The following is a 13,013-nucleotide window of genomic DNA, read 5'->3' as shown; positions in this document are numbered from 1 at the left end:
TGCGGCTGCTGATGCGTATATTCTTGATGGTATCAGGAACAAGACAATATTTTCACGCTTCAGTCTTCTCTTAGGCAGGACAGAGTGACAATGTGGATTTTAGCCATTATAATAACTATACTTTATTCCTTTATAATGATTTTAGTGCCTAGAAGACCTCGGTTTTATCCTCCAGGTTAACTTTTCCACCATTTTAATGCATTAACATGGATTTCATTCTTAATTGTTTTTAATGTTGTAGGTCCGCGTTCTTTGCCAATTGTAGGAAATCTGATTTCCGTTTGGTTCGGTTTGATGAAGCTGAAAGATCACTACCGATTGTGGCGATCGTGGACGCAGATTTATGGAGATGTAGTAGGACTACAACTGGGTTTTATCAACGTCGTTGTGGTGTCAGGAAAGGACTTTATTAAGGAAGTATCTTCTAGAGAAGTATTCGACGGAAGACCAAACGGATTCTTTTACATGATGCGATCTTTCGGCAAAAAGATTGGTAAGTAATTTTACTATCACATCAGACGCAGCATCACCAGTAGCAAATGACAACGGGTAAACCAGTGAAACAAATCTTCTAATTTCTATTTGTCTTGGGGCATTACGTCTAATAGTAGCTTTTCTGACGCAGGGCTAGTATTTGCGGATGGTCAGGCCTGGAGCTCCACTCGACGCGTAATTCTCAAGTATTTAAAGAGTTTTGGATACGGTTCTCGTTCTATGGAAACGTACATATCTGAAGAGTGTACAGCGCTTGTAAACCATCTGAGAGGTTCCTGTCAACCCGTCGGTGTGAACGAGATGTTTGACGTTTCAGTCATTAATATACTGTGGCGACTGGTAGCTGGTAAAAGGTTTATACTTACTCGTTTACATTCGTTCAACCTTGCGAAACCTAGCACTTTTCTTTTATCTAGTGCCATACATAAGTCAAGTAATAAGTTTTTCTATAAAGTCAAACGATGTTCCTAACACACACACAATTAGTTCTTTCTGGATCGGGTCGGTGGGAAGAGCAGTGCTTGGGCTGGTGCACCCTGGCCGTAAGTCGATGATTTCCGGACCAATCATGGATATCCATTGGCTGATGGCTAAAAACACCACTATAGAAAGGAACTGTTCTTTTATCGAACAATAAATTATAAAGATTGTTTAACAACGAACTAAACCAAAGCTAAATAGCATAGTTCGACTGTTATTATGGTTGTTTAGTCTCGCGTTAAACACTCTACTTTTCACTTTGTATGCGAGGAAAAAAACGAAGTTCTTTACAAAATTACAATATTACTTTATACATCTGTTTAAAATTCAAATATTTTAGCATTTTTTTTTGTAAAGTGACGCTTTAAATACTTGCACATTTAGCCAACAGATTCAAACTTAAAAACTATTTTAAAACTAATTGGACTTTGCATAATAAAATGAATTCATCCTTAATATAATGAATATTATTCATTTTCGAAATCATTAATCGTGTTTCAAATTAAATCGGATTTTAAAATATATTTTTCACCTCACTAGCTCGAAGAAGCTTTCTTTATCCTTCGAAATCTGCGTGGAAAGTCGCTTTTTATACTCTTGGCCGGAAAGAGTTTTTGAAATTCGTACGTTATCGTGAACGGGTAACGTGCCCCCTTGAAAATACCTGTCGGCCGCTTACTTTCGCAATCTCGTATCTGGCCACATACGCACGCATGCACATTACGACACGCTAACATTGAAGTAATTTTAATCCGCTGTAAACTTTTAACTGCGTATATTGCTTAGGTAGGTACACACTGGCTCCAAAAAATGGCACAACTACAAACAAGCTGTTAAAAAGCTCCTTCCGATTTTTCTGTGTGATGCTTGTACTTCGTTAATTGTGAACTTAAAACGTTTTCACCTTGTAGATATGATCTGAAGGACGTACGGGCAAAACAGTTGTGCACTCTTATCAAGCGGTGCTTCAAAGTCGTGGATATGAGCGGAGGCATTCTGAATTTCATGCCATTTCTGAGATATATAATTCCCGGTCCAATCGGATATACGGAAATGATGGAAATTCATGACATTCTCTACAAGTTCATCCGGGTAAGTTGACGCCTACTAGGTACAGTCAATTACAATGATATCGATGCGGCCAATGTCTCCAAAATATGTAAGTATTTAGATATACAAGACCTTATAATAAATATTTTTGTATTTAACTTTGGTCGCATCGATATTATCATTTTAAAACCAGTACATTTCTCAGAGTACGTACTTAATCATTTAAAAACTGATTAAGAATAATAGTTTATGGTCGAAATTTTGTACTGGTAACACTATGAACTGGTAACTTTGTTGTATTAAAAACTTCGTGCGAATTTTCCAGATAAAAATTACGTATATACGTCACGTTTGTTTTTGTAAAAACAACAGTTCAAGTTCATATTAATAACAAAACGGCTTCATATTTTCTTGCAAATGATGATAAATGTACAATAACAACGATTATTATAGAAGTAGATCACGGACGCGAGACATATGAGGTATTCAATGGTTTAACTGCTTGATTTATAAAATTATTGTGTAAAATACAATCGTTAATTGTGTCCTACAGACTTTCCTACTAACTTCTATGTAGGTACGCGTAGCGATCAATTATTATTATTAAGTGTGGATAGTAATAGGCAAGTACCTACTATAATAATAAAATAGAAGTAGGGGTTTGAAACCTTTGCATATCATATATAATGTTGATCTAAAATGTGCTTTCAAGAGTGATGATATAAGTAGTTTTGATTTTAATAGTTTCAAAAATGCCTAATTGAATAGGCACTATGGCATGGGTAACTGCCGTCCTAGCATAGGTACCTAATCGGTAGGACTAATTCATATTTTTGGTTAATTTTTAAAATTACATCGTGTTTTATTTTATTTAGACACTCACGACGAACAACGAAGTGATCTTCTAAGGGTCCGTTTCTCCTTTTAATATACTTACAGAACCGTTAAAGTGCTATTTGTTAAAAATTTCAAATTCAAAAAAGGAGGAGGTTATCAATTCGGTTGAATTTTTTTTTATGTTTGTTACCTCAGAACTCCGTCATTTATGAACCGATTTGAAAAGTTTTTTTTGGGTTCGTCTAGGAATTACTTAAATTAGGTTTCATAAGCACCAAATCAGGATCTGATGATTGGATCTTAAGGAAATCGAGGGAACTCTTAAATATTGTAGGGACACATTGGATATATTTAGTTGTAACTCGAATCGTGCATTTGCTCTTGAAAATCATCATTGGTGAAGTGGAACTGATGATGAAGACCACAGTTGACCGGAGTTACTACTCAAAAACAAGTATTTCACGGGTTGAATTTTAATTACTTTATCACTGTTGCTAAGCAATTTATGCTCCTCGTAGTGCATTATGGTAAAACGGGTGGTGAGGTGAAAGCACCAGGACTCCTCAATAATGAACGTCTCTGCATCGAAAAAAGCAATCTTTCGTAAAAGGTGACGAGCAGTTGATATTAAACTATTGTATCTTAGATTATTTACACTGAAAAGAGTGAAAAAAAATTATAACAAAAAATTTAACCGACTACAAAAACATAAAAATAATTTTCTGCCAGTCTGAAGTCAATCGGTGCATGCAGGCAGCAAGAGTGATTGAAGCCCAATAATAGTAGGTATTAATAATAATAATAGGTGAGATAGATGACCGGCTTCAGACTGGCAGAATAATATTTTCATGTTTTTTTTAGTCGGTTAAATTTTTTGTTATAAAATTTTTCTTTGAACGTGTTTTAGTTGAACTGGTAGCTATAACCGGGATTTCAATTCAGTGTTATTGAATCCACGAATCTAAATAGTTGTAATATGTAGGTAAGGTATTTATAAATTACTTTTTCTATCAAACCTTACATATTTAAATGTATATACATGAGCTTATAGCTAAACTACATGTAGAGTCAAATAATTTAAATAGATAAGTATTTGCGTTTTTACAGCGTTTTTTAACACAAAACTCATGAATTTAATTTCATTAATTTTAACGTACTTACTTAATTAACGCAAGTTGACAAAACTTTAGCAGTGAGGTTCAAAATACTTTTAAATCTTTAACCGATTTCAAATGGGAAGGAAATTTTAATTGCTGAACTGATTACGATAAAGTTTACGGACTTATCTGGAAGTATTTAGTTAAGAAATCGGTTTATAAAATGAATTAAGGAAATCTGCGTTTATAGAAGTTGTTTAAAAATACTACTTATTTTTGGGTCTTAACAGGAAACTATAAAAGAACATGAAGCGAATATCGACGTACAGAACCCGAGGGACGTCATCGACGCCTTCATCATTGAATCCATAGAAAACAAGACTGACGCATGTAAGTCTTATCAAGCCAGCCATTTTCGATTATAAAGACTCTAATTGTATTATCTGTATACTTATACTTATGTTATTGTTACTTGTATACTTATGTTACTTGTTGCTGTGACTATGTCACAAGTTGACTACAGTAAACTCGTTTTGAAGCCCTATACTATCGCATGCCTTGATTAATCATATTAGATATCGCTACAAAATTCGTCCACGATCCACGAGACTAAAAATACATATAGTTTGGACAAGCTGTAGCATCATAAACACAAATAACTGGCATAGAGAAAAAAACAATAAGGGTGCACGAGTGACGAGTATACTTATCAATACAAAGTGTTAATTGATATAAGTACTGAAAACTTTACACCCCAACAGTGTTTTTTTTATTTTAAGTTAGTTTAACTTATTTATTTTCTAATACGTCACTACGCTAAGTCAGCAATTCTACTTGATTTCTAAACTCTACACTCCTCATAGTCATAATTTGTACTTATCGGTTGCGGTTCGCCGTTTTAGTAGAAAATCAAATGACAGAAAAACGGCCAGTTTTAAATTAGGTATACCGGGTGTGGCCTGTGATACGAGCAAAAAATTAAAACATAGATCGTCCTCGTCAAACTGAACAACGTTAGTTCAGCGACTTTTAAAAATAATGGAGTTTTTTTTTATTCTACTAGATGGCAAACGAGCAAGTGGGTCTCCTGTTGGTAAGAGATCACCACCGCCCATAAACATCTGCAACACCAGGGGTATTGCAGATGCGTTGCCAACCTAGAGGCCTAAGATGGGATACCTCAAGTGCCAGTAATTTTACCGGCTGTCTTACTCTCCACGCCGAAACACAACAGTGCAAGCACTGCTGCTTCACGGCAGGATTAGCGAGCAAGATGGTGGTAGCAATCCGGGCGGACCTTGCACAAGGTCCTACCACCTGCAGTCTTTGAATTTTCCTTTTTTCATACAAATTAAATACTGCTATCAATGTACGCCATCCTAGAACCCAACTGACGTCGCCTGTCACGCTACAAACATCAAGCATTTTGCTTTACATTGCTTCTTCGAATAAACTTAAAAGTGTAATAAAAATTAAAAACTAATTATTTTTAAAAGTCGTTGGTCAGTTTGAGGAGTACGATCTATGTTTTCATTATTTGCTTATATTACAGGCCACACCCGATATGTAGGTATAAATAGTATGCAACCTTAATAAAACATTAAATTAGCATATGCTGCATTCGTAACTGACTAGGCAGCTGGGCACAGTAAAAAAGAGGATTTAAAAAACACACACACAACCAGTTTTTATATAAAGTGTAATCGACGGGAGCGCCAAAGTTCGCTATTCATACCGTAATTTTGTCCGAATCATCGTTTGCCATAATTTTTTCCCACTGAAACCTTAAGTAATTCCAAAAATTTTAAATGGTCATCCTATATGGGGTAGAAATCTATAGATTAGGTTAGGTTTGTTTTATAACAATTCTGATCAATCATTGGATTCAGAGAAAAAAGAGCTATGACAAACAATTATTCTTACAAATATTACATTCGGACTTTCAATAAGTAGGTATGCGAGCCGATATGGACCAGTTTTCAATCAATAATATTTTGTATTGTATTGACGTATGCAAGGTGTTAATTAATAACTGAAAACTTGAATGTACCTTGATCGGAATTGAAAGTCAATTACGGGTCCATCAGTTTGAGGATTTCATGTTCTCAGTTATTAATTAACACCTTATACCGGGTGTGGCCTGTAATATGAGCAAATAATTAAAACGTAGATCATACTCGTCAAACTGAACAACATTAGTTCAGCGACTTTTTAAAATAATTAGTTTTTTAATTTTTATTACACTTTTAAGTTTATGCGAAGAAGTAATGTAAAGCAAATTGCTTGTTATTTGTAGGTTGACAGGCGATGTCAGTTGTGTTCTAGGATGGCGTACATTGATAGCAGTATTTAATTTGTATGAAAAAGGGAAAATCTAAAGACTCCATTATTTTTAAAAGTCGCTGAACTAATGTTGTTCAGTTTGACGAGTACGATCTGTTTTAATTTTTTGCTCGTATTACAGGCCAGACCCGTTATACGTGTGAATACATTACAAAATGTCATTTATTGAAAACCACAAGGCAGTACCTACCTACAAAGAATTAACAAAGAAAAAAGCCGAGTAGGTACCTAGACAAAGGCCTACCTTATAATAAGCACTAATCAGTTTTTTAATACGTGTAGCTGATTCATAGGTACAGTCTTCACTCCATATCTCGAAAATATCTAATATGTAAATGTCATGTCATTCAGATAAGGTTTAAGCATCTAGCAAGGCTGACCAATAGATATTTTAAGTGGGCATTTATTTTTAAGACTGAGGCGTCGCTGGGCCACCACTTTTAGAGTTACCTATCATCAGCCAAATAAGTGGTCTATCAAGTGAATATGTCACTAAAGTCGAACTTTCAAGTTGACAGACACGTCTATTGGCATTATTGTTTTATTATCAACTTTAGGGTGGTAGACAAATATTAGATAAATATTTGGCTGATGGTACCTAACTAGGAAGAAGAAAAGCTGGCCGGTTAACGCGTTGGCGGGCAAATACAAACGCCTTGGCGGGCCTGGGTTTCGCCAACCTCGATCTAGGGCAGTGGTGTAAACTTTCTTCATGGGGGCCAGAAAGTTACAGATATTTTAGAGGAGGGCCAAGATTACACCGTTCTATTTTATACTTTTTTATATTTTGCCAAATAATGAAATTATATTATGTTCGCAGTCCATATAAGGAACGGAACGTTCTGGAAGGAACGCCGGCGGCCCGTATTAAATCCCTTTGCGGGCCGGAGTTGGCCTGCGGGCCGTTCTTTGCCCATCACTGATCGAGGGCGTTCCAAAATTACCAAGTTACCTAGTTAGATTTTACAACCACCCAACATAAACATTATCTAGCAAGATCATCGATACTGCAATCTTTATGACCTCTGTACCCTACTACACAAGCAGGAGCTACGTGAAACGATAGGTAGTTCGTTTATATGGACTTCTGCAAAGTTGGTAAAGTAACGCCCGAATCAGTCAATTGTAAAACATTTGCTAAAATTTATCCGCGCCAGTTTCCGACGAAGAGCTCCAAGTGGTCTGCCTGGACTTGCTGGAAGCCGGTATGGAAACCGTGAGCAACACGGCTGTGTTCATGTTGCTGCACGTCGCACTCAACTCCTCTGTCCAGGCCCGGCTTCGTCACGAAATCGACGAAGTGGTTGGTGGAAGGGCTCCTGTGCTAGCTGATAGAGCAAGGTACCGTACACCTGTTCCATGTATGTATAATAAATAAAAATATCATAGGACAAATCACACCAACTATAGTACATAGCAGTGGCGAGGGTTGAAAATTTTCGTGAAGTAACCCGGACCAAAAAAACACCGACCATAAAGCGGCAAGAGAGATGCGTTAATTTAGTACCCATGTCTTAGGATACGTCATCATTTTTGTCGTTACGTAAACCTATCAGTGTAAGTACAACATTCATGACTAAGATTAATAATAATAAAGGCAATCTAAAAAATTTATACCTATCTATAAATTCAAATATTCGGAGTGAAAAAATTAATAAGCCAGATTATTTATTCGGACTCGGATTGTTACATTTGCCACAAGCTTGCAAGTACCTTTATTTCAAAATATCCTAAAAATAAAAATCGTTTATGTACCTACTTAAATATGTACAACATACCTGGAATAAGCTATATAGGAATAAGTTAGTTTCTCACCATAAAATATATTATCTATCAGAATGGTGTACACGGAGGCGGTTTTACTAGAAACTCTGCGTATATCGAGCGTGGCGCCTGTGGGGATCCCACACATGGCGAGGGATGACGCGCGCCTCGGGGACTACATCGTTCCAAAGGTGAGTACTTAATGTGGAACAAACTAATCTGTTCACAAATGACTCGTGGCACGGAAAATTATTCAGTCTCATTCCTGCTAAGAGCCAGTTCACACGGCGTCAAGTTTTGTAGGATCTACTAACTATCGGATCCTGTAAAACCGGATAGTTTATTCACATGGCCGCCCAGTTTTATTAGATCCTCCGGTCCTATAAAACCGGACTCCGTGTGGACACACTATCCGACTTTTGACGCGTCCCCGCACGGCCCTCCACCGACTCGCCGGATCTGTTTCTTTGCAGGATTCTTGATCCGAGCTTGTGTGAATGATAGTATTGAAATACTGTTGCCATTAAATCGGACCCGGCATTTTATCGAACGACCGGACCGATTTGTAGTCGCAAAATCGGATGACACATTTTGCTGGATCCGTTTTATTGCTGGATTCTGCAACTGTGCGCTGCAATTCTGCAATTGAAGTATTGTTGCCACTAAATCGGATCCTACAATGAACAGTTCCTGCAAAGAATCGGATGTCTCCGTGTGAACGAGCTCTAAGTCACTGTCTCAGTCTCTCAGTCACAGTCTTGCTTGACAGTGGTCGTGGTTGTTGGTTGAGGATGTAGTGAAGCTTCATATCATAAAAACTTTCTTGGGAAAACAGTGTGATTTCCCCTTGCTTTCCACACCTCAGTGCTGGAGTCCGGAGTTCGTAGTTGGCTGTAGAGAACTCTGCTGCCCACGCTGACATAGTCCCTTCGTTGCCTTTTACGACACCCACGTGCAATGGGTCCGTCCTATTCTGAAATCGGGCACGGCTCAGGTGGTAAAGGTGGCTGGAGTGGTAGAGATCGTGCCCTAGCCTACAGATAGCGCGCGAGTTCAATGCAGTCGGGGTCTGAGGTGAAGAGCGGGAGCCTCTCACACGCCTCACCTCAGTCGCATTTAGTGTAGTGCTATCCTTGATAGCTGTCGTACGACATATCGATCGCGTTGAAACTCATATTGCACCACGTATTATTTTTTGTTTTTAATGATGACTGATTCGAGTTTGTTTCCGTTTTTAGGGTTCCGTAGCCAGAATGGCAAAACGGAACCCTTATGGTTTGTCATGTCTGTCTGTCAGTTTGTCCGTCCGCGGCTTTGGTCAGGGACTATCAATGCTAGAAAGCTGTAGTTTTGCACGAATATGTATATAAACTATGCCGACAAAATGGTACAATGAAAAATTTAAAAAAAAAATTGTAGTACTACCCATAGACGTAAAGTGGGGGTGATTTTTTTTCTCATCCAACCTTGTAGTGTGGGGTATTGTTGGATAGGTCTGTGAACTTGTGTCTGAAATTGAGACTTCCCTTAAAGAAGTTTCAGAATGGGGTCGACTTAATTTAGTCCGTTTTAACCCCACAAAGACACAGGTTTGCGCGTTTACCACAAAAAAGTCTGCGTTTGTCGCATCACCTCTTTTCGAAAGCACTTCCCTAGCTACCACAGCAGCTACACTTTGGTATTGACATCTCGAGTGAAGTCCAGTTCCGCGGCCATTTAGAGGGTAAGGCTAAATTAGCCTCAAAGAAGCTCGGCATGCTCAACAGATCGAGACAGTATTTCACTTCGGCCCACCGCCTCCAGCTTTATAAGGCGCAGGTTCGCCCACATATGGAATACTGCTCTCATCTGTGGGCAGGGGCTTCCCAGTACCAGCTTCTCCCTCTGGACCGCATACAACGGAGAGCGACTCGAATAGTCGGCTGCCAACGAGTTTCTGATCGACTTGACTCGTTGGCCCTGCGTAGAGATGTAGCTTCACTGTACAACGGGGAGTGCTCCGAGGAGTTATTCGGGTTGATCCCTGCCGCATCCTTTCGCCACCGACCTACGCGACAACACTTCCATCCTCACCATTTAGATGGTTGGCGGTCCTCTACTGTGCGTTTTTCCAGAAATTTCCTGCCTCGCACAGCAAAACTCTGGAATGAACTATCGCCTGCGGTATTCCCGGACCGATATGACCTTCAAGTTTTCAAGAAAAGAGCGTACTCCTACCTTAAAGGCCGGCAACGCACTTGTGACTCTTCTGGTGTTGTAGGTGTCCATGGGCGACGGTAATCGCTTACCATCAGGCGATCCGCCTGCTCGTTTGCCCCCTATACCACAAAAAAAAAAGAAGAAAATAGGTCTTTTAAAACCATTAGGGGGTTGGTAATACGATTTTTCGATTCAGTGATCTGTTTGCAAAATATTCAACTTTAAAGTGCAAATTTTCGTTAAAATCGAGCGTCCCCCCCCCCCTCTAAAATCTAAACCGGTGGGTAGAAAAATTTGAAAATTCAGGATGGTAGTAAGTATATCAAACTTACGAGTACAAGGAAAACTATAACGGTTAAGTTTTCTTGAGAATTATTAGTAGTTTAAGAGTAAATAGCAGCCTAAGGTATAAAATTTACCTAAAATTGGAATATTCCGTACAAAATACGAAATCCTTGGAAAAATATTACTTAGTTTTTTCATAATGGCTACAACCCTATTTCGGGCGTGTCCGACACGGTCTTGGCCGGTTTTTTCCGTTACATTTTTTTAACCAAACCTAGTTAATTATAAGCATCGTAATGGCTGCTCCCATATAGTTGCAAAGTTGCGATTTGATCTGTAGTGCTAATTTACTTACAGTAGCACTGCTAGTGCTGCTTGTAAATTAGAACGAAACTAAGTTTGTATGGGGACGCGAGCGTACTGGGGACTTAATCGAGTTAAATCTATCGTGTTGAGTCCCGTTGCGGCAACAATCGATGAAACAAAAAAAAAGTTAGGTGCTAAGTCCCGTTTATATACATCATAATTATGTTTTTAAGGGCGAAAGTTAAAAAAATAATTATAAAATGTGAAAATTTAAATAACATTTATTTTACAAATTTATCGACATCCCTGCCGTGTGTCGATAAATTCGTCGTCATTAATTCTAATAATGACGCGACACTATCGTATTTCTGAGCTCTGCATTCAACTCGCGCGCTATCGGATAAGTACCAGGTGGTCGAAAAATGGTTTGCTAATTTTGAAACCCCAACTTATTTATATACGAGCGTTGCATTAAATTCAATCTTTTAATAAACCGGTCGATAGTGACCATCTGACATCGCTCGTAAAAATGTGCCATGTCTTGCATGTCGACAATTTTTCTTTGTCTCAGGGTACATTTCTGCTGCTAGCCATGTACGACCTCCACAATGGTGATCACTGGAAGGATCCTCATGTATTCCGCCCTGAACGCTTCCTCACTAAAGAAGGAAACTTGGTACAGCACGAGTGGCTGATGCCGTTTGGAACGGGTAAGAATAACTTAACTACATTTAGAAATTAATAGACATGCGTTAGTACTTAGTAACATTCGAGTGCAAAAAACAAATATAAGAAGGCCACTTAAAAATATTACTTTATTTCCTAAATTTAAATCGGGGCTTGAAATTTAAGCGCCAATTGTCGTTTTCAGTTGTCGACACTTAACTTAAGTAGGTACTGCAATTCCCGTTTGATTCTCTCCATATTCATTATTTCCATTACATGGTGTAGGAATTACTTCCTTCGTACCTAATTCTTTCGTCTCTAACGTCGTAATAACCAACAATATTCATAACCCTAAAAATAAATTCACAGGAAGGCGACGTTGTATCGGCGAGGTGCTAGCACGGTCTGAACTGTTCCTGTTTTTGACTTACCTGCTCCAGAACTTCCATCTTTTACTACCAGAAGAGGATCCCAAACCTTCGACTGAGCCTGTCAACGGCGTCTCACTTTCTGCTGCACCGTTCAGACTCACATTTAAACAAAGGCGTTGAGTTTTTTTTAACTATTATGAGATAATTCTTTTTCATTTTGATCAAAAAAATTCGATCACTGCTTTAGTTTTATCTTCTTTTATTTTAATTTTCGTAAAGTACCTACTTAAAAGACTTCATAATATTTTGGCTTTTATTTCCATTTGAAAATGAAACTATTAATTTACTTTTTTATGTAAAAGTAAGCTTGAATTGAAGTAAACACACATACTTGTATTAAAAAAAATACATTTCTTAACACAATAATCAAGTGCATCTGTGTGTGTGTGTGTGTGTGTGTGTGTGTGTGTGTGTGTGTGTGTGTGTGTGTGTGTGTGTGTGTGTGTGTGTGTGTGTGTGTGTGTGTGTGTGTCACTGTGTGTGTAGGTATGCCCGTCTGTAATGCGTGTGTGTGCGTAATGTCTCCGTGTATCTGTATGTGCCTGTGTGGTCATCAAACTTTTTATTGTACAAGTAAAATAAGTAAACAAACACAATTGACAAACATTACATAACATGAAAAAGCTAGACATAAGGGAGTGACTTTATTTTAGTTTCTGAAATAGATTAAAAATATTTATATTTGATATTTTTTGTTACATTTACTAAATGCGTTATTATCACCTAGGTAAGTAAGTTCGATTCTCAAATCGTCGACGACTATTCGAATCGAGACGATTTGAGAATCGAACTTACTTACCTAGGTAATAATAACGCATTTAGTAAATGTAACAAAAAATATCAAATATATATCCGTCTACCTGGCTTACACTTCCCTGGAGTCGGAGAGAAGAACCCGGAGCGAAGAGGGCTGGCCACAGCAGGGGGGCCTGGTCCAGCTGCGCGGTCGTCGGTGCCGAGGTCAAAAGGGGCCTTAGGGCGGCAGGACGAGCAGCCTGGACAGTGTTCCATGCCGGAACGATCAGGGTCTTGGACGAGCCAGGAAGGATGTGCAGTGCTC

At 38.4% G+C, this 13,013-nt stretch overlaps 1 protein-coding gene across 1 annotated transcript; it reads left to right on the top strand.

Moving 5' to 3' along the window:
• LOC141430505 (farnesoate epoxidase-like) lies at positions 1-12,197 on the top strand. Its single transcript, XM_074091226.1, has 9 exons — positions 1-175; positions 242-493; positions 626-848; positions 1,887-2,067; positions 4,250-4,349; positions 7,460-7,643; positions 8,140-8,257; positions 11,428-11,566; positions 11,892-12,197. Exons 1-9 carry the CDS (start codon positions 91-93, stop codon positions 12,071-12,073), a joined length of 1,464 nt encoding a protein of 487 aa, XP_073947327.1. The 5' UTR covers positions 1-90; the 3' UTR covers positions 12,074-12,197.
• Positions 12,198-13,013: the final 816 nt, after the last annotated feature.

Source organism: Choristoneura fumiferana, chromosome 8 (assembly GCF_025370935.1).
Source record: "Choristoneura fumiferana chromosome 8, NRCan_CFum_1, whole genome shotgun sequence".
Lineage (NCBI taxonomy): Eukaryota > Metazoa > Arthropoda > Insecta > Lepidoptera > Tortricidae > Choristoneura > Choristoneura fumiferana.
The sequence above is the reverse complement of the archived record's forward strand: the minus strand, read 5'-3'. Positions and strand labels throughout refer to the sequence as shown.

What these genes read in the sequence shown, in the direction of transcription:
- LOC141430505 (XM_074091226.1), top strand. Translation starts at nt 91, where the DNA reads ATGTGGATTTTAGCCATTATAATAACTATACTTTATTCCTTTATAATG. An exon ending in CGACTGGTAGCTGGTAAAAG is followed by an intron (nt 849 to 1,886) that starts GTTTATACTTAC and finishes TTCACCTTGTAG; the next exon opens with ATATGATCTGAAGGACGTAC. An exon ending in GGGACTACATCGTTCCAAAG is followed by an intron (nt 8,258 to 11,427) that starts GTGAGTACTTAA and finishes TCTTTGTCTCAG; the next exon opens with GGTACATTTCTGCTGCTAGC.